The sequence below is a fragment of the Acipenser ruthenus genome, chromosome 27, assembly GCF_902713425.1.
Source record: "Acipenser ruthenus chromosome 27, fAciRut3.2 maternal haplotype, whole genome shotgun sequence".
Taxonomy (NCBI): domain Eukaryota; kingdom Metazoa; phylum Chordata; class Actinopteri; order Acipenseriformes; family Acipenseridae; genus Acipenser; species Acipenser ruthenus.
Genome location: NC_081215.1, coordinates 9013490 through 9033094, shown reverse-complemented (window position 1 = coordinate 9033094; position 19605 = coordinate 9013490). Strand labels below are relative to the sequence as shown.

The 19605-nt window shown below is 41.3% G+C and overlaps 1 protein-coding gene across 3 annotated transcripts in view; it reads left to right on the top strand.

Moving 5' to 3' along the window:
• Positions 1 to 5762: 5762 nt before the first annotated feature.
• The window catches only part of LOC117432409 (transmembrane protein 269), a 51256-nt gene continuing 37413 nt past the window's right edge, over positions 5763 to 19605 (top strand). Inside the window, exons 1-2 of one of the 3 annotated variants that reach the window (XM_059002625.1) lie at positions 5763 to 6017; positions 18076 to 18128. In XM_059002625.1, the coding sequence (XP_058858608.1) occupies positions 5977 to 6017; positions 18076 to 18128 (94 nt within the window). In that variant the 5' untranslated portion in view covers positions 5763 to 5976. Of the gene's footprint in view, positions 6018 to 6811; positions 6860 to 15236; positions 15639 to 18075; positions 18129 to 19605 lie in introns of those variants that run through there. The other 2 variants (XM_059002626.1, XM_034054306.3) reach the window with 2 other exon arrangements.

The window sequence follows — 19605 nt, the reverse complement described above, 5'->3', positions numbered from 1 at the left end:
ACCGGAGCAGCCTGACTCACCGGAGCAGCCCGACTAACCGGAGCAGCCCGAATCACCGGAGCAGCTCGACTCACCGGAGCAGCCTGACTCACCGGAGCAGCCTGACTCACTGGAGCAGCCTCTCACCGGAAGAGCCCGACTCACAGGAGCAGCCCGACTAACCGGAGCAGCCTGACTCACCGGAGCAGCTCGACTCACCGGAGCAGCCTGACTCACAGGAACAGCCTGACTCACCAGAGCTGCCTCTCACCGGAGCAGCTCGACTCACCGGAGCAGCCTGACTCACCGGAGCAGCCCGACTCATAGGAGCAGCCTCTCACCGGAGCAGCCTCTCACCGGAGCAGCTCGACTCACCGCAGCATCCTCTCGCAGGAGCAGCTCGACTCACCGCAGCAGCGTCTAACCGGAGCAGCCTGACTCACAGGAGCAGCCAGACTCACCGGAGCAGCCCGACTAACCGGAGCAGCCCGAATCACCGGAGCAGCTCGACTCACCGGAGCAGCCTGACTCACCGGAGCAGCCTCTCACTGGAGCAGCTCGACTCACTGGAGCAGCCTGACTCACCGTAACAGCCCGACTCACAGGAGCAGCCCGACTCATGGAAGCAGCCTCTCACAGGAGCAGCTTGACTCACCGGAGCAGCCTGACCCACCAGAGCCTAAAATCTGAAAATTGTAGGTGATGCAACATTTTTGGCTATGGCTGTACATCATGGTAGTGAAAAATACATGCTAATGAGTTAACTCATCAAAATACTGTTCCTAACGTAGTGTTTTAGAACAATGGTAACAGGATCACAACAGTAACTTTTGACAGCTCTTCTTTTGTCACTCTTTAAAGGTATTTATTTACATCGTCTATACTAGCCAATGTACTAGATTAACCTGGCTGCTGGCAGAACCACTGCTGCCTGTCTGTGTGGAGATATCATTCTCAGAACCACAGGCTTGTACCGATCTGTGACCCATCTGATGGGCCCTGGTATTTGAAAGCAATCTGTAAGGACAGTGATGGAAAGAAAGGATAGTTAAATACCTAAAGCATTCTGTTTAAGAGCTGCTAATCAGTAGTGTGTTGTGAAGAGATGGTCAGTTTACTAAATGGAGAAATGTAATGGGATTTTTTTTCTTCATTTTTTCTAATTACTTGATTGAGTTGATTGAAATTTACAGGCAAGCAGACAATTTGTGGAAAATGACCTGCCCTAGTCATGATGGTCAACATTTTTGCCATACTGATATTTTGAATGTACAGTACAATGGCTGTGTGTGTTATTATTGGCACACTAGATAAAATATTGCTGATCATAATACTGGAGTGCTTGTATTTATAGTGTATGTGCTGCTTAACAGAACATTTGTGTGTGCATGATGCATCAACTCTGGTATGAGGTTATTTGTGTTGTGGATAAACACCAGATAACTTCTGCGTGATTGCACAGCAGATATGTGCATTTTCTGGCACTAGGTATTTCTTTTTCTCTCTGCTCCTAACAATAGAGGCTGTCCTATAAATACAGGGCATCTTTCACATGACTAAATGGCAGATATTCCACATTGAATATTTAGAATTTATTTAGAATGCAGTCATAGGCGCCGCCAGGTTTGTAACGTTGGTGGTGCTCAGGGGGCAGATTCCCTTATAGAAGAAATAATCTCTTTAAAAACCTTGTTTTTGAACAACAAACTCTAACATTTTCAGTAAACCCAATATCTATTGGACAGAAGGCTACCTTATGTAAAATGATCATCGTTGTGTACTTAAAAGATCTCATTTTTGTGTCTACAGTGTATCTTGCTTGTCTGACACACTGTTTGTATTGTAAAATTCCGTATTGAATGGGGATTTGTCATGTATTCTATTATTACCACAAGACTAACGTTTAATAATACTAACATGAAGATACACAGTAGATTTCATTGTATTCTATATTCATACAATTCAGAATATTAAAACAAACACATATGCTGTGCTTCTTATGTGAGGCCCCGAACGGTTTCCAGGTAAACTGAAAGTGCTCTGTGTTGCTGCTCTGGCCACTGGCTGTGAACACACAAACACGGTGCGCTTAAATTACACCGGCTTTCATTTCTGAAAGAGCTGGGAGATCCAAGTCACTTACAGTCTGACAGAGTATAAACAATAACTCAGGAGTCGTTTTTAAAGTAGGAGCATAGACAGAATAACTCAAAATACAAAAATAAGGTACATGGTAATGACTCTCAATTACCGTAAATAAAACACAAGAATAAAATCAATAAATAACTAAAATATGCATACATTACATGATAATGATTGACTGCATATTCAGTACACAGCTGAAGTAAGAATTTGTCATGTTTTGTGGCTTGGATTATAAATTAAATCGCTTCCCAAATTATAAAGGATATTTGAAAAACATTGCATTAACACTACCATTACATACCCTATTGTTATTGTGTGTTTCATACGGACAGGACATGGTGCATACAACTTGTACACCAATATAACCAAACCAGCAAAATAGGTGCATAACCAAGCATTTATACTAGTCCACTTAATTATATATTAATGTTTATACAAAGATAGAAGTAATTACTGATTAATGCATAGACGACTTACCGCTTAGAGAGCAAAAACATTTTGACGCTATTCTGTTCGCAAAATGAATTTGTTAAGGAGATTTCGTCTAGTTCATTAGTAACGATCTTTTGAACGTGCAGAATTGCCAAGTGATTCAGTCATTCATGGCTCACACATAGTGGTTTGCAAGTAATTCTTTAGTCTTCGTAGGCAGACTAACACACTACCATAATACTGAATACAAAAATAAAATATGCAAACATAGTACTGAATATGGAAATGACAAAAGAAAGTGGCCCCTGACACAATCTGGCCCTTTCTGGTTTCATCACTTAGTGTGAGAGCCGGTGGGCTGTGAGACATGAAAGGGTTGTGTAATTGACTCGGGCTCAGAACCTTCACTTAGCGAAGGAGAATAACGCTCATTTCCCTGTTTAACTAATCTGATGTGAAATGTTATTCGATAGGTTCGCTGCTTCTTATGTATTTTTCCATTATGAGGTGGAATTTTTAAAACATTGTGTATAAAGATACCATTCCCATCAAAAGGTACATGGAATTATTATATATGAGCTGAAAAACTGGTGGGATGGGCCTGCTTTCCAGAATATTGCTGGAGCTCGGGCTCCATGGGCCCATACAACTATGAATGCCGTACTCTTTCATAACAAACTGCACATGAATCTTGCTCATCCATTATGGCTTACTTCCCATCAATTCGGAAATTGGCAAAGCTGAAGATGTCGGTTAATACGCACAATAGCACTGAATGCAGGGAGTGAGCATGCCTGTATGGAACAGAACAGCTATACCAAGTACCACTACCTGCTTTCCAGCACAGTGGAAAATAAACATGCTACACAACAATGAAACCTGGGAGGCAGTGACAGTGGACCTTGGTGTGGAGGATGCAGTGACAGTGGAACCTGGTGTGGAGGATGCAGTGACAGTGGAACCTGGTGTGGAGGATGCAGTGACAGTGGACCCTGGTGTGGAGGATGCAGTGACAGTGGAACCTGGTGTGGAGGATGCAGTGACAGTGGAACCTGGTGTGGAGGATAAAGTGACAGTGGAACCTGGTGTGGAGGATGCAGTGACAGTGGACCCTGGTGTGGAGGATGCAGTGACAGTGGACCCTGGTGTGGAGGATGCAGTGACAGTGGAACCTGGTGTGGAGGATGCAGTGACAGTGAAACCTGGTGTGGAGGATGCAGTGACAGTGGACCCTGGTGTGGAGGATGCAGTGACAGTGGACCCTGGTGTGGAGGATGCAGTGACAGTGGAACCTGGTGTGGAGGATGCAGTGACAGTGAAACCTGGTGTGGAGGATGCAGTGAGAGTGGACCCTGGTGTGGAGGATGCAGTGACAGTGAAACCTGGTGTGGAGGATGCAGTGACAGTGAAACCTGGTGTGGAGGATGCAGTGACAGTGGAACCTGGTGTGGAGGATAAAGTGACAGTGGAACCTGGTGTGGAGGATGCAGTGACAGTGGACCCTGGTGTGGAGGATGCAGTGACAGTGGACCCTGGTGTGGAGGATGCAGTGACAGTGGAACCTGGTGTGGAGGATGCAGTGACAGTGAAACCTGGTGTGGAGGATGCAGTGAGAGTGGACCCTGGTGTGGAGGATGCAGTGACAGTGAAACCTGGTGTGGAGGATGCAGTGACAGTGAAACCTGGTGTGGAGGATGCAGTGACAGTGGAACCTGGTGTGGAGGATGCAGTGACAGTGGAACCTGGTGTGGAGGATAAAGTGACAGTGGAACCTGGTGTGGAGGATGCAGTGACAGTGGACCCTGGTGTGGAGGATGCAGTGACAGTGGACCCTGGTGTGGAGGATGCAGTGACAGTGAAACCTGGTGTGGAGGATGCAGTGACAGTGAAACCTGGTGTGGAGGATGCAGTGAGAGTGGACCCTGGTGTGGAGGATGCAGTGACAGTGGAACCTGGTGTGGAGGATGCAGTGACAGTGAAACCTGGTGTGGAGGATGCAGTGACAGTGAAACCTGGTGTGGAGGATGCAGTGACAGTGAAACCTGGTGTGGAGGATACAGTGACAGTGAAACCTGGTGTGGAGGATGCAGTGACAGTGGAACCTGGTGTGGAGGATGCAGTGACAGTGAAACCTGGTGTGGAGGATGCAGTGACAGTGAAACCTGGTGTGGAGGATGCAGTGACAGTGGAACCTGGTGTGGAGGATAAAGTGACAGTGGAACCTGGTGTGGAGGATGCAGTGACAGTGGACCCTGGTGTGGAGGATGCAGTGACAGTGGACCCTGGTGTGGAGGATGCAGTGACAGTGGAACCTGGTGTGGAGGATGCAGTGACAGTGAAACCTGGTGTGGAGGATGCAGTGAGAGTGGACCCTGGTGTGGAGGATGCAGTGACAGTGAAACCTGGTGTGGAGGATGCAGTGACAGTGGACCCCGGTGTGGAGGATGCAGTGACAGTGGAACCTGGTGTGGAGGATGCAGTGACAGTGGAACCTGGTGTGGAGGATGCAGTGACAGTGAAACCTGGTGTGGAGGATGCAGTGACAGTGGACCCTGGTGTGGAGTATGCAGTGACAGTGAAACCTGGTGTGGAGGATGCAGTGACAGTGGACCCCGGTGTGGAGGATGCAGTGACAGTGGAAACTGGTGTGGAGGATGCAGTGACAGTGGAACCTGGAGTGGAGGATGCAGTGACAGTGGACCCTGGTGTGGAGGATGCAGTGACAGTGGACCCTGGTGTGGAGGATGCAGTGACAGTGGACCCTGGTGTGGAGGATGCAGTGACAGTGGAACCTGGTGTGGAGGATGCAGTGACAGTGGACCATGGTGTGGAGGATGCAGTTGTTGCAGTGGCCACATAATGTGATGCAGTGAAAACATCACCTGTGTATTCTTAAATGGAATAACAGACAGCCTGGCCAGGCGATCCTTTTCGTTCAACATTCACAGCTCTCTTTTTCTTATTGTGTACTTCATTATGCCCTTGTTTCTTATTTAGAGCTTTTAGGGCTTATATATATATGTATGGGTTCATTGCACCTGTGTTTTTTCAGTGGCCCGTCTATTTAGAGTTTTGTGGTAATTCTTCCTCAGGGCAGTTTTGCTTTTTCTCCAGAGTTACTTACCTGAAAGGGGGCGGGCTTTTAGCAGGGTGTCTGCCTGCAGTTAGTTTAACATAGGGGAAGAAGGAAGTGATGGGGGGAAGCCATTTTTGTGGTTAGGCTCACTTTGTTTAGATTTTTTGGTTGCTATCTCCTTTGTTTTCTAATTTCTTTAAAAGTATATCAAAGTAATTTGTTGGCAACTGAACTAACAATTTAAGATGCATTTCTAACCCTAATTACCCTACAAGTTTAAAGATGGGATTCCTTGTTTGGGTCAGTTTGCTTTCATCAAAGGATTTTACAAACTGTAAGCTACAATGAAAAGAAACCAGCATCTGGAGTTACTGGAGCAGTCTGGGTGAGATCAACTTCGTTTTTTCTCTTTTGGTATTGGGATTTACAGTTTTTGAATGGCCATTCGTGTTTTGTTTTTTTGTCTATTTTTTTTCTCTGGATTATTTGAGATTTCTTTCTGTTTTTGAGGTCTTTGGCAATTGGATATACTCCGGGACTGTGCTTTGGATTTATGGACATATATATATATTTCGCTGTGGCACTAGATTTAAGTTAAAGTCTATACTGTTACACAGTGACAGTGGACCCTGGTGTGGAGGATGCAGTGACAGTGGAACCTGGTGTGGAGGATGCAGTGACAGCATAATCCATACACAGGCACTTGCAGTCCAGTAACTATATTAAATACTGTATACTGTTAATATACAAGTTAAAAAATCCAGCTACAGTATATTTGTTTTCTATTCATGACCAAACTTTATGTAGTATATGAAGCAGGTGATGGTGGATGAATAGAGTTTCTCTGTGATGTGTTGTGGAATACAGAAGGAAACGTGTGCTCTGAATGGCTGAAAGATCCTGAGCAGTCTATAATATACAGATATATCGGAGAGAGTGCAGAATGCATTCATGAGAACCAAGTAATACTGCCGCTAAAGTTAGGAGCTCTTGTGATGTGTGTGGAATAGAATACTTTTTTCCTCAGCGACAACCTTTTAATTATTCTTGAGGATCGTGTTACCCCCAGAGAAGGCTCGGAACAGTCTCTGGCTCTTGAACAAAAAGGCCCTGCCAACAATGATTTGTCATTGGAGAACTATGCAGCTGACAATACGGCTTCCAGTAACGTCCTTGTTATTCCAGGCTTAAGTTCAGAATCATCTCTGCAGTAAACAAAGATACAGAGTGAGACACACATGCTAATAACCGGACATTATTCATATTAAAAGTACTTTATTATTTATTTGTCGTGTTATAGTGAGTGTGTCCTGCACCATGCTGGGATTCCAGGGCTGGAAACCCTCATTTGCACGACAAGACAAGCAGTCTCTTGGCTAACTGTTTGTTCAGCTTCTATTACATGTAGCAAGCAAACGCTGCCGGTTGCCAGAGATAATATGCAGCTAAGCGAGGAAGACGCTGTACTATTTCTCCTCGTATCACTTTTTTGGGAAATAACATCACACAGGGTACTTCGGAAGTAAAAGACCACTGAGAAACATTAAATACATTTTGAGGTATTACCTTCCCTTATAAAGTTAACTGTGGTAAAAGCTTAACAGTTATTTCTGTTAATGGTTTTTGTAATGTTTAGCTGGACATTATGTCACAGTGGAGCCACCTTAGGCTCTTGTTACACGAGTCAATGCGCTGGCAACATAAATTGTAGCAACGTGTTGCCTGTGACGTCACCGCGGGGGATTTGACCTGTTACACGATACAACTAACAGTTAACTCGCATTCGATACAAATTGCCTTTAATCCAAGCAGTATCCAATCATATTTAAGAACTACGTCACGTGGTTCTGGTTTTCAGGTCATATACTTACAAATACCAAGCATCAGTACAACTATTTAGCATTACTGTCATCTTTAAATAATTGAACAACTAATAATTATAATAATAAAGTAGTACCGTTTACAGAATAAAAGCAAATAAGCCAAATATGTAAAACTCAATTTAACATACAGTACTACACGTAGATATGAATGAACAATAATTCTTAATTTCTTTAAATGCTGTAAAATACCTACTGTTATATGCTGTTCCCGTGCCATTAACGCCTAGAATCGCACCGAGTTCAGAGAGTTTTGCCTCTCGTTTTCCTCTTCTAAAATATTGTTCATCCCTCGGATCCCAGAGGAATTTGTGCTCTAAACAGTTCAATTAGAATAATTAAATCCACCTTCATTACAAAAAGCAGCATATATATATATATATATATATATATATATATATATATATATATATATATATATATATATATATATATATATATCAGTCATAATAAAAATATATATGGTTATATTATCACAGTGCTGCAGAGTAACGGCTTAAAAAAGGTAACAAAATAAAATAATATGGACATCGGTTTAGCAGAGTTACAGTAGCTACATTTTTATTCCCCTATTATTATTATTATTATTATTGCTGTCTTTTATACAAAGGTATTTTAAATATTAAGAAAGGGAGACCTGAACAAAGGTGCAGTTCGGGGGTAGTTAACAATAGTTGGACAAAGATTTTAAGTAGTTTAAAAAACTTGTTAAAAGTAACTCTCCCAGCATTGGTTGTTATCAAAATAGTCCACTACCAAAATAAAGATGTGTTGACCAACCTTCATAAAACTCTATGAGAAGTATTTATTTCTCCTGAGTCCAGGTAATTGCGGCTTTCGTTTCCATTTCAACTGTTGTTTTCACTGTAGCAGACAGAATCACGTGACACACACCAGTGCTCTGATTGGATATTGCCTGGAACCTGTTGCTTGCAGTAGGATTGCTGTCCACTCAAGCAATCGCGTTGCCACGCAGTTGCCAGAACGTTGACAATACGTTGTCAGGGCTGTTACACGGGGCAATCCTCACGGGATTTGGTCGCAGGCGATAAAAGTTGCTAGTAAATTGACTCGTGTAACAAGGGCTTTAGATAGAGTCGGAAGGTGCAAGGAAGCAGTAAAAGAGAGGGAAAAGAGAAAGAGGATTAGGATTGTGAGTTGTAACTGGAGGGACCACTGCTCTTTAAATTACTACAAGCTGTTGTACTAATAAAATGTACTGCTTTTCTGCTCTGTGCACGCCGGAGCTCAGCACCCTGCAGGGCTGGCGCTGCTTTTAACTAGGCCCACTCCTGTTGCCGTCTCCGTTCCGCTATGGTCACGGTTGATAGCTTGCTTCAAGTTATGGTTGCTGCCCAGCCCTCCATCTCCGACTGGTGCTGTGCCCGCTCCTCGCTCCGTGTGCTCCACCGTGACCAGCTCCTGTTCCCTGCCATCTGCCAAGGAACGTCAGCAAACACTGAAGTGCAGCGTAGTCCATGCGAATGGTGTAGTAGCCTGCAGATGTAGTGGCAGAAATGGCGCACTGTGGCCACCATTGCAAACAGCTCCTGTCTGGTCATGCCATCTCTCAGCTTTGTTCAGGGACCGGCTGAAGTATGCCACCACTTGTTCCCCATCTGGCCACTGCTGGGACAGGACTGCCCATATCCCCTCGTTGCTGGTATCAGTATCGAGCAGGAACAGCTGAGTGGGATCAGGTGGCAGAAGCACAGGTGCCTGGGTCAGCACCTCCCGCAGGCTGTCAAAGGCATTTTAACATGCCTCGGTCTAGACAAACAGCTCTTCCTTCCTCAGCAGATGGCGATGAAGCGGCGGGGGTTCCTGAGGCGAGCCCCAGGAACCCCCGCAGATGGCGTTGATCTGAGGGAATGGCCAGTCCCGGACGGCAGTGATCTTTAATGCCTTCCTCGTCCATTTGGTGTCCAAAGAAGCTGACATCTTGCTGCATCAGACGCACTTGTCCGGGTGTAGCTTCAGGCTGGCTGCCTCCAGGTGCTGCAGCACTTAGTTCAGGAAGCGTAGAGGCACACCAGGCAACGCTGTGGTGGGACCCCGTTCAATGCTTTCTCCAGCAGCCGCTTGAATACGGCAGGTGCATGGCACAGCCCGAACGGCATGAACTGCCATAGCCCTCGGCCGGTGGAGAAGGTCTTGAGCTGGCCTACTGTTGGACCATTCCCGGCTGTGGAGGCTGGACGTGGCATGCAGACATGCTGTCAACGGGCCCACAGTTTCCCATCTACACATTCTCGGTGGGTTAGGCGGTCCTGAGCGTGCAGCTCCCTGGCTTCAGGAACTGGTCCCTTGCGAGCTCCTCTTGGACCCTCAGTGGTATATGCGCATATGCTTTCTTAGTTAGCCAGTCGATGGCGGCCGCTAGTTCCCGCAGGGTTTCGCCCGGCTTCCTGATCCTGCTACGGAGCTCGTTCTGGCTCCCAAAACGGCTCCGCAGCGCACTGGTAAGGGCGGTGTAATCCAGCAGCTGTCTGGAGGAAAGCGTTAGGAGAAAGGGCAGTGCCTCCTTGACAAGGCTTTTTTGTGCTCTGTCCACCCCCCTGCTGTGCGATTAGCTCAAATGGGCTTTGAAGGCATCCCAGTCTACTTTGGCACTATATTTTGGGGTACGCTGCTGCACCTCTCCATAGTCCCCTTCGCTGCTCTCCGCTGGCTGTCTTAAGTCTCGCTGCTTGTCACTGGCTCCACTCTCCGCCTCCAGCTCGGTGAATGGCTCTCACCAGCAGTTCTGAAAGGTGCCTTCTCCTGTTGCCGATCACTTTCCATCCCACCCTGGCACCAGTGTAGCGTACCAGCTATTTAAAGAGAAAAAGGAATAGAGGAGAAGAGATGAGACAAAACGACATGAGATTCAGGTCCAAATGGCAATTCTTATATTCACAGTAGTCACAGCTGGGATAGCTGTTCAACAAGACCCTCAGCACTCCTCCTTAACGTAAGTCTATGAGAAACAGTCTCTTGCAACTCTTGCAAGGTCCAGCTCCCAATCGTGTACCCAGGAGCGTTCAGTGTGTTTCGCAGGCTAGTCTGCAAGCTCCTGGCACTGCTTTTGTGCTCTGTGCACGCAGGAGCTCAGCGCCCGGCAGGGCTGGTACTGCTTTTAACTAGGCCAGCCCATAACAACGGTGCAGCCACAGCGTTCCATCTGTATGCGCTGTTACAGTGTGAGGGTCAGAAGCATGGTAAATCATGTGGAGTTTTACTATAGCTTTTTTATTCTGGACATAAAATAAAAAAGGCAAAAGAAAATGTTTAAAATTCTGATGTATGCTTTAATGTTCTGTATTTAATTCATAATTACCTGCATGCGTATTCAATGGTTTTCCAGCTAAATTTGTCTTGTTTTGAAAACATCTAGTGGGTAAATGTTGTCTTTGGCGGTTTATGAGGTTGTCACCTGCGCAGGTCCAATCACCACAATGCCCTGTATAGTATATCCCCCCCCACCCCACCCGTCCTTTTTCATGGAGCTCAGCATCCAATAAAATGACAAATTACACTTGCATTCAGCAAATCCGTCTCAAGAAAATTGTGAACCCACCTACTTCCCTCAGCAGGGCCGGATGGATTAACCCATCACGGGGGCCCAAGGCAAACATACACTTCTGGGCCCTCTTCTTATATGAAGAACAACAAATATACGATTATATATATATAGGGCAGCTGGCTCTTTGAGCTAATATATATATATATATATATATATATATATATATAGCTCTGGAAAAAATTAAGAGACCACTGCAAAATTATCAGTTTCTCTGGTTTTACTATTTATAGGTATGTGTTTGGGGAAAATGAACATTTTTGTCTTATTCTATAAATTACTGACAACATTTCTCCCAAATTCCAAATAAAAATATTGTCATTTAGAGCATTTATTTGCAGAAAATGACAACTGGTCAAAATAACAAAAAAGATGCAGTGTTGTCAGACCTCGAATAATGCAAAGAAAATAAGTTCATATTCATTTTTAAACAACACAATACTAATGTTTTAACTTAGGAAGAGTTCAGAAATCAAGCCATGTACAAGGTTGTCCTGGAAGAAAACTTGCTTCCTTCTGCTCTGACAATGTCCCCCAACTCTGAGGATTGGTTTTTCCAGCAGGACAATGCTCCATGCCACACAGCCAGGTTAATCAAGGTGTGGATGGAGGACCACCAGATCAAGACCCTGTCATGGCCAGACCAATCTCCAGACCTGAACCCCATTGAAAACCTCTGGAATGTGATCAAGAGGAAGATGGATGGTCACAAGCCATCAAACAAAGCCGAGCTGCTTGAATTTTTGCGCCAGGAGTGGCATAAAGTCACCCAACATCAATGTGAGAGACTGGTGGAGAGCATGCCAAGACGCATGAAAGCTGTGCTTGAAAATCAGGGTTATTCCACCAAATATTGATTTCTGAACTCTTCCTAAGTTAAAACATTAGTATTGTGTTGTTTAAAAATGAATATGACCTTATTTTCTTTGCATTATTCGAGGTCTGACAACACTGCATCTTTTTTGTTATTTTGACCAGTTGTCATTTTCTGCAAATAAATGCTCTAAATGACAATATTTTTATTTGGAATTTGGGAGAAATGTTGTCAGTAATTTATAGAATAAGACAAAAATGTTCATTTTCCCCAAACACATACCTATAAATAGTAAAACCAGAGAAACTGATAATTTTGCAGTGGTCTCTTAATTTTTTCCAGAGCTGTATATATATATTAGCTTAACTCACGCTAAACCAATTTGCAAAAGGTATCATTTTCGTTTTTAAGCGATTATACATGGTTTTGATCAGAAACGGTCAATTATGGTTATTAGTTATGACGAAACTGCTCTGAACTGAACGACTGACCGAATCTGCCAGAAACAGTTCAATTGAAGGCGGTGTGCTAAATACATTTCAAAATAAATTCAGAAAAACCTGAAGCCTGCGTCAAATCCCATGATTGTACTGATTGCTTATGTTGAATATTATCTTGATTATTCAACGCCTTTTTTAAACAAACTTGAGATAAAAAAAAAAAACTTTTACAACCTCCCATGTGCCGACAAACATCGCGAAACGATCTAGTTACAGTAACAATACCATTCTTTATCAGACAACTTGAATATTCAACGCACTTCTTAATACACTTGCGATAAGAAATGTTTCAAAACGCTCCCTTTTGCATTTCTTCATTCTGACAAATGATGCGCTTTGGTGCTTTTAAAGTTCATTAATTCCCAAACTACACTGTAAAACATCCCCAAATTAACTATACTGTTGCGGGTGTTTTCCGTAATCCTGCCTCTCTGCTTTACAGTAACTCGTACTCCCCGTGGAACATCGAAGAATTGCATACGAAACATTACTTCTTGTATTTCAACATATTCAGTTTCTTTATTCAATATAATAGTTAAACAAGCTTTAAAAACTCCGTTATGAAGTAAGATATTCAAAGCCCTGGAGCCTAAGCTAAATTCCTCCAATTTCCGCCTTAACCTCCACCACCCGAAACGTAACTTGACGCTACTTACAGCAACAGTGCTCTATTTCTACTAACTGAAATTATACAGAACGTAAATCATTAGGGTAGAAATAGCAAGTATATTTCTATATTCCACAATACATATAGTAACAATACCATTCTTTATCAGACAGCTTGAATATCCAACGCACTTTTTAATACACTTGAGATAAGAAGTGTTTCAATACGCTGCATATTGCATTTTCCCATTCTGACATGCGACTGCCAGCTGAACTTTGATCTTTGGAACTTGCCAGCGAACCAATGCATATGCCACATTAAACCAATAGATATGCCAGCAAAACCAATGCATATACCACATTAAACCAAAAGATATGCCAGCGAAACCAATGCATATACCACATTAAACCAATAGATATGCCAGCGAAACCAATGCATATACCACATTAAACCAATAGATATGCCAGCGAAACCAATGCATATACCACATTAAACCAATAGATATGCCAGCAAAACCAATGCATATACCACATTAAACCAATAGATATGCCAGCAAAACCAATGCATATACCACATTAAACCAATAGATATGCCAGCGAAACCAATGTATATACCACATTAAACCAATAGATATGCCAGCGAAACCAATGCATATGCCACATTAAACCAATAGATATGCCAGCGAAACCAATGCATATGCCACATTAAACCAATAGATATGCCAGCAAAACCAATGCATATACCACATTAAACCAATAGATATGCCAGCAAAACCAATGCATATACCACATTAAACCAATAGATATGCCAGCAAAACCAATGCATATACCACATTAAACCAATAGATATGCCAGTGAAACCAATGCATATACCACATTAAACCAATAGATATGCCAGCAAAACCAATGCATATACCACATTAAACCAATAGATATGCCAGCGAAACCAATGTATATACCACATTAAACCAATAGATATGCCAGCGAAACCAATGCATATGCCACATTAAACCAATAGATATGCCAGCGAAACCAATGCATATGCCACATTAAACCAATAGATATGCCAGCGAAACCAATGCATATACCACATTAAACCAATAGATATGCCAGCGAAACCAATGTATATACCACATTAAACCAATAGATATGCCAGCGAAACCAATGCATATGCCACATTAAACCAATAGATATGCCAGCGAAACCAATGCATATGCCACATTAAACCAATAGATATGCCAGCGAAACCAATGCATATGCCACATTAAACCAATGCATATGCCAGCAAACCAATATGAATGAAGTTTTTCCTGAAAGGCACCTCTTAGAGATACACTGCCTCGGTTGAAATGTATCTGTTTAAAAAAACAGGGCCCTAGGCAGGTGCCTAGTTTGCCTATGTGTTAATCCGGCCCTGTCCCTCAGGACTGGTTAATATGGAGATTCTTACACAAGATTAACACTCATGCATTTCACCAGGGTTCTTGTTTTTTTTTTTTATTATTATTATTATTATTATTATTATTATTATTATTAATAATAATAATAATAATAATAATAATAATATCTTTATTTTTATATTGTGCCTTTCATAGTGGACCACCATCACAAAGCACGTTACAGAGGTAGGCTGTGAACTGTGCATTACATGCAGAGTCACTTACAATAGGACATTTAATTGCAAAGTAAAACCTTTTTTAGTTTTTATTCAACACCAATTTAAGAACTGTATCAGTGCAAATTGAATTGTTTTTTTTTTTTTTTTAAACTGTATCCTTGGACAGTTACATTCAATTTAATTTTACAATACATTTTTTGTGAATTTTTTTTTTTTTCATGGACCTACTGCAAAGGCAGGCAAAGAGCCTCGTTGTTTTTAAATGGACTTGACAATGGAGCCACTCCTGGTATCAATAGAAGGAAAACAAACGCGTTTGTCCTTGCAAAGCAGATAAATCAATAATGAAACCTTATATATATATATATATATATAACATTACTTACCGGTGTTATTTGTTTATTTTAAATAACTACTTAGCACTTATGTATATGGTTTTGTAATATATATATATATATATATATATATATATATATATATATATATATATATATATATATATATATATATGCAATTCGGAATACAGAGCGTGATCACTAAAGACAGGTTGCATTTAGCAAGGACAAACGCGTTTGTTTTCCTTCTGCTGATACCAGGAGTGCCTCCATTGTCAAGACCATTTAAAAACAAAGAGGCTCTTTTCCTGCCTCCACTATAACGAGTATTGGTTTATTATCGGACAACTTCTTACGCCAGTGAGTAAAATAGAAATATCTCGATGTTGTAGCGTCATTTCCGGTGGAATTTTCCAACGAAGATCAATCCGTGCCCTTTAAAAGAGAAGCGCTGAAGCGCTTGCTACCTACAGTATTATACAGGCAGTGAACAGCGCGGCACTGTGCAAGCAGAGAGGACCACAGAATTAAACTGAATACAGTTATCGGTGCTTAAAAAAAACAAAAAATTAAAATTAAAATAACATAAATATTTCTCATCAACGAATAGAGGCTCATCTAAAAACCATAAGACAGTGGAAGAAAAATCATATTCCTAAAGCGACAGTAACTAATAATTTCATTTGTGCAGGTAAGTCCATTCATTTTTCATTTTGCCACAATTTAAGGTGGACTGTGTATTTCCTGATATTAATGCAGCTGCAACTGCACAACTGGACCGATTTGAATGAAGGTCATTTTTTCAATGTAATTATTCAGAGATCTGCAAAATAAATAGTCGCAGAGTAGTCCACCTTAATCTGACCACTCTCATTGTGTTATACGACCAGTTAACCTTTTGATAACGTTATTATTATTATTATTATTATTATTATTATTATTATTATTATTATTACTGTATGGTTTATTATTTAATGTAATAATAACATTGTGATTTTATGTGATACAAAAAACATACATTGTTGTAATGATGGAGACATTATTATTTTTCTTAAAATAGAAAGTTGTCAGTGCAGCCATTGCACCTTTCCACCAGCAAAAACAAATACTGCTGCATCACGGAGACCATTTTTTTTTTTTTAAATGCGCAGCACTACCTCGGAGTTTCTTACAAAAAATGTAACCTCATCTGTATATTCTAGAACTTTCGTTCCTTAACTTGCATTCTCAATTTCTTGTGACCGTGCGCATGCCTGGATAGTCAGATGCAGTAAATTATCAGACTGCAGTGAATTAATTACTGCTGGTAAATAGAAATGTTGCTTTACTGTTAGAGCGCCGTTTTGTAGCAATTATAATATTAGTCATGTACAGCATTCTGCTTATTTGCAGGTCTGAAGTTTATTGTGAGGTTACATACATATATTTAAAGTCCATTTTATTACCTTTTTTCATGTTATGCATACTAATTACCTGTACACGCCACACTGCATCATTTTTCTGAACTCTGAGATTGTACACGTTAATAACTATTAAACACAATAGTGCTGAATTTAGCAATATTACAAGAAACTTAAATTCAGCGACGAACGTGTGGACTAGTATTTTCAGTGATTTCCGTTTCTTTTAGTATTTCTGATTTGTTTAACGCACGGCACATTGCGGTGTTTTTAAAAAATACAAATGGAACGTGTATTACATTCATGTATCTAGTTGTTACGTGCACGTTAACACGTACTTCTCTGTTAGTTCAAAGAATGTACGTCTGAAACGCACGCAAGCTTTATGCCGACCACATCAAATCTTTTCTAGTTGCTTCTTCGGGAGGCGGGCCTAAGTTCTAGGTTTGGACCATCATGTGATGGTTTTTTTCTCTGCAATAAAGCAGTCGAGAGTCCATGCTTCCTGTGAAAGTAACACACATTAATTACATTGTGGTTGCCAGTGCAGCAAACAACACTGGCAATTTCAATTCAAGCAACACATATCAAACTGACAGAAATGCACTTTTTACTGATTATTTTTATATGGGTTAGTTAAGGGATAACAGCATTGCTGGGCAGGTGTAGAGGTAGTAAGAACGTTATTTGAGCAGTGTTTATCTCAAACATTTAAAACGTAAAGGTTAAAATTGGCTGCATAAGGTTGTTTATTTTCTAAGCATTGGGCCTTACAGTTACAGCCAAAATCCAATTAATAGTTTACAAAAAAGTTAACCCTTTAAATAACGCATTTCATTAGGTTAACGTTTTTAGTTTGTTTGAAATAATTTTCATTATGAAAATAAACGGCTACATATTGAAAAGAACTCCAGTGGAACTGTTTCACTGCGTCAGTGCATTTCCATGGAGCAGCACAGAAAGCGTGTTGAAAGCTGTGGGTAATGAGCAACCTGTACAAGAGAAAGATTTAAACATTCCCGCAAACACTGTCAATCATTGTGAAAAACCTGGATGCCCGTGATCAGAATGGGACATGCACATTTCAAGTGCAGTTCACTTGCAATGGAAACTTTTTAAAATGTCACTTACAGCTGTATTTTCAATCAAATGCACAGCACTTTTAAATAATACTTTTTATTGTATTGTAATTTTAAATGTGATTTCAGTATTACTATAACCAATAAAAATGGACAGTTTGCATTTGGCTTAGACTCCTGATAATAAGAATCACTGGTAAGACAGATTTGAAATTCATATTAATGAGAACTGACTGTATTAAATTGTTACCAATCCTGGCATTTTACTGACTTTTAAAGATATACATTAATCTAAAGACACACACTGTGTTCTTGAAGTCTCTCAGTAAAGTTACAGGTGGTGTCCAGTGGAAACTGACCCTTTCCCTGCCACACTGTTTTAACCTCTGGAAATTGCCGGTATTAACAATATTGATGTATTTCACATATCCCATGTACTTAATGTTTACAAACCTTACGTTCTGATATGACATTACCCTTGTTCACAGAAAAAAAAAAAAATGTCAACGGGAATTGCACTTGTTTACCTGTCTGAGCTCTTTACTCAAAACTGAGGTGTTTTGCCCAGTTTGAAACATGACCTTAGTAAGAAGCCACAATAAAGTAAACCAGCTGCTAACACAATATTCCTGCTTGATTCTATCTGCAGTGTTGAGCTTCTACAAACTTCAGCCACCATGTTCATGCTGACACCCCCTACTGGTGAGTAATCCTGGACAGTAGCTTTCAGAACATTCTCGACTGAATTTGTAGTCCAGCTTCCAGATTGTTACTTGGTTATATTTAGTACTGCTGTAGACTAGTACTAGAAACCCAGGAGATCCGTGGAGAATGCCAAAAATACCTCATTTCCATTTGTAAATCCCAGTTTTATTATTATTTGTTTATTTAGCAGACGCCTTTATCCAAGGCGACTTACAGAATCTAGGGTTTGTGAATTATGCATCAGCTGCAGAGTCACTTACAATTACATCTCACCCGAAAGATGGAGCACAAGGACCTTAAGTGACTTGCTCAGGGTCACACAATGAGTCAGTGGCTGAGGTGGGATTTGAACCAGGGATCTCCTGGTTATAAGCCCTTTTCTTTAACCTCTAGACCACACAGCCTCCTTTCTGTCTTTCTATGTTTCACACTTGCATGTTTTTGGAATGCCCCGTCAAGATTTTGCCCCCAATATTAAATTTGGATGTTCTATTAAAATACACGCTTACGATTCCACTGGAAGTGCTTATTTAGTTGTAATAAAACTTGTTCTGGACATTGTTTAGCAAACGTTATTGAAAGTATGAGAATCTAGGGATATTTAATGTAACATTTGTCCTTCTAATAAACTAATGTTTTGCACGAGAAAGCTGATTATGGTAATCTCACTGACGTGCTTGTTTTAATTGGGGGGGGGGCGGGGTTGACAAAGTAATTAAGATTGGCAGTATAGTATAGAAATGCAACTCAAGTATTATGACATTGAAACAGATCCAACTCAACCCTAAGCTGGCACTTCTAAGAGGCATATGGAAACAGGGAATTCACTGGAACCAGTAGCAGATGGAAATGAGGTATTACTTTCATACCAGAGCACATTTGCAAGGATGGTTATTCCTTCATTTGATTTTTTGAATCAGTGACCCTGCTGAAACGAAGGTGTCCTTTCTGATAAACAGCAACATCTGAAAGAACCTGTAAAATGTTTCCCATGGCTGTGATTAGAGCACAAACAGGAAGAAGTGTATAGAGTTAAAATAAACGAATACTTGAATCATCTCTAGAAGGCCTGATTGTTTAGGTCTTAATTAAGTTGCCATCTCACGGCTGCTCTTTAAATGTACCGGCCGTAAGAAGATGGACGTTATGTTATGTAAATGTACAGAATGCTGATGTAAAAGTAAAGGATGGGGTATGATGGAAACTTGCCAGTAGACAGCAAATGCACCCGACAGGTTATGTTGCTGGTTTGTTTGTGGTCATGTTCTCTTGCTTTTTTTTAGGAAAGATAAAGCTAAAAGAGATGAGGTTTCTTTAATCAGGTGGCAGCTTGGAGGCTGCGACAGAACTTGGGAGAGTCTGCAGTTTATACAAACAATATACTGCATCAACCTTCAAAAAAGCAGAGTCTATTGCAGATTTATACATTGGATTTAATCTAAACTACGTTACATTTTTTGTAACTGATGTGTTA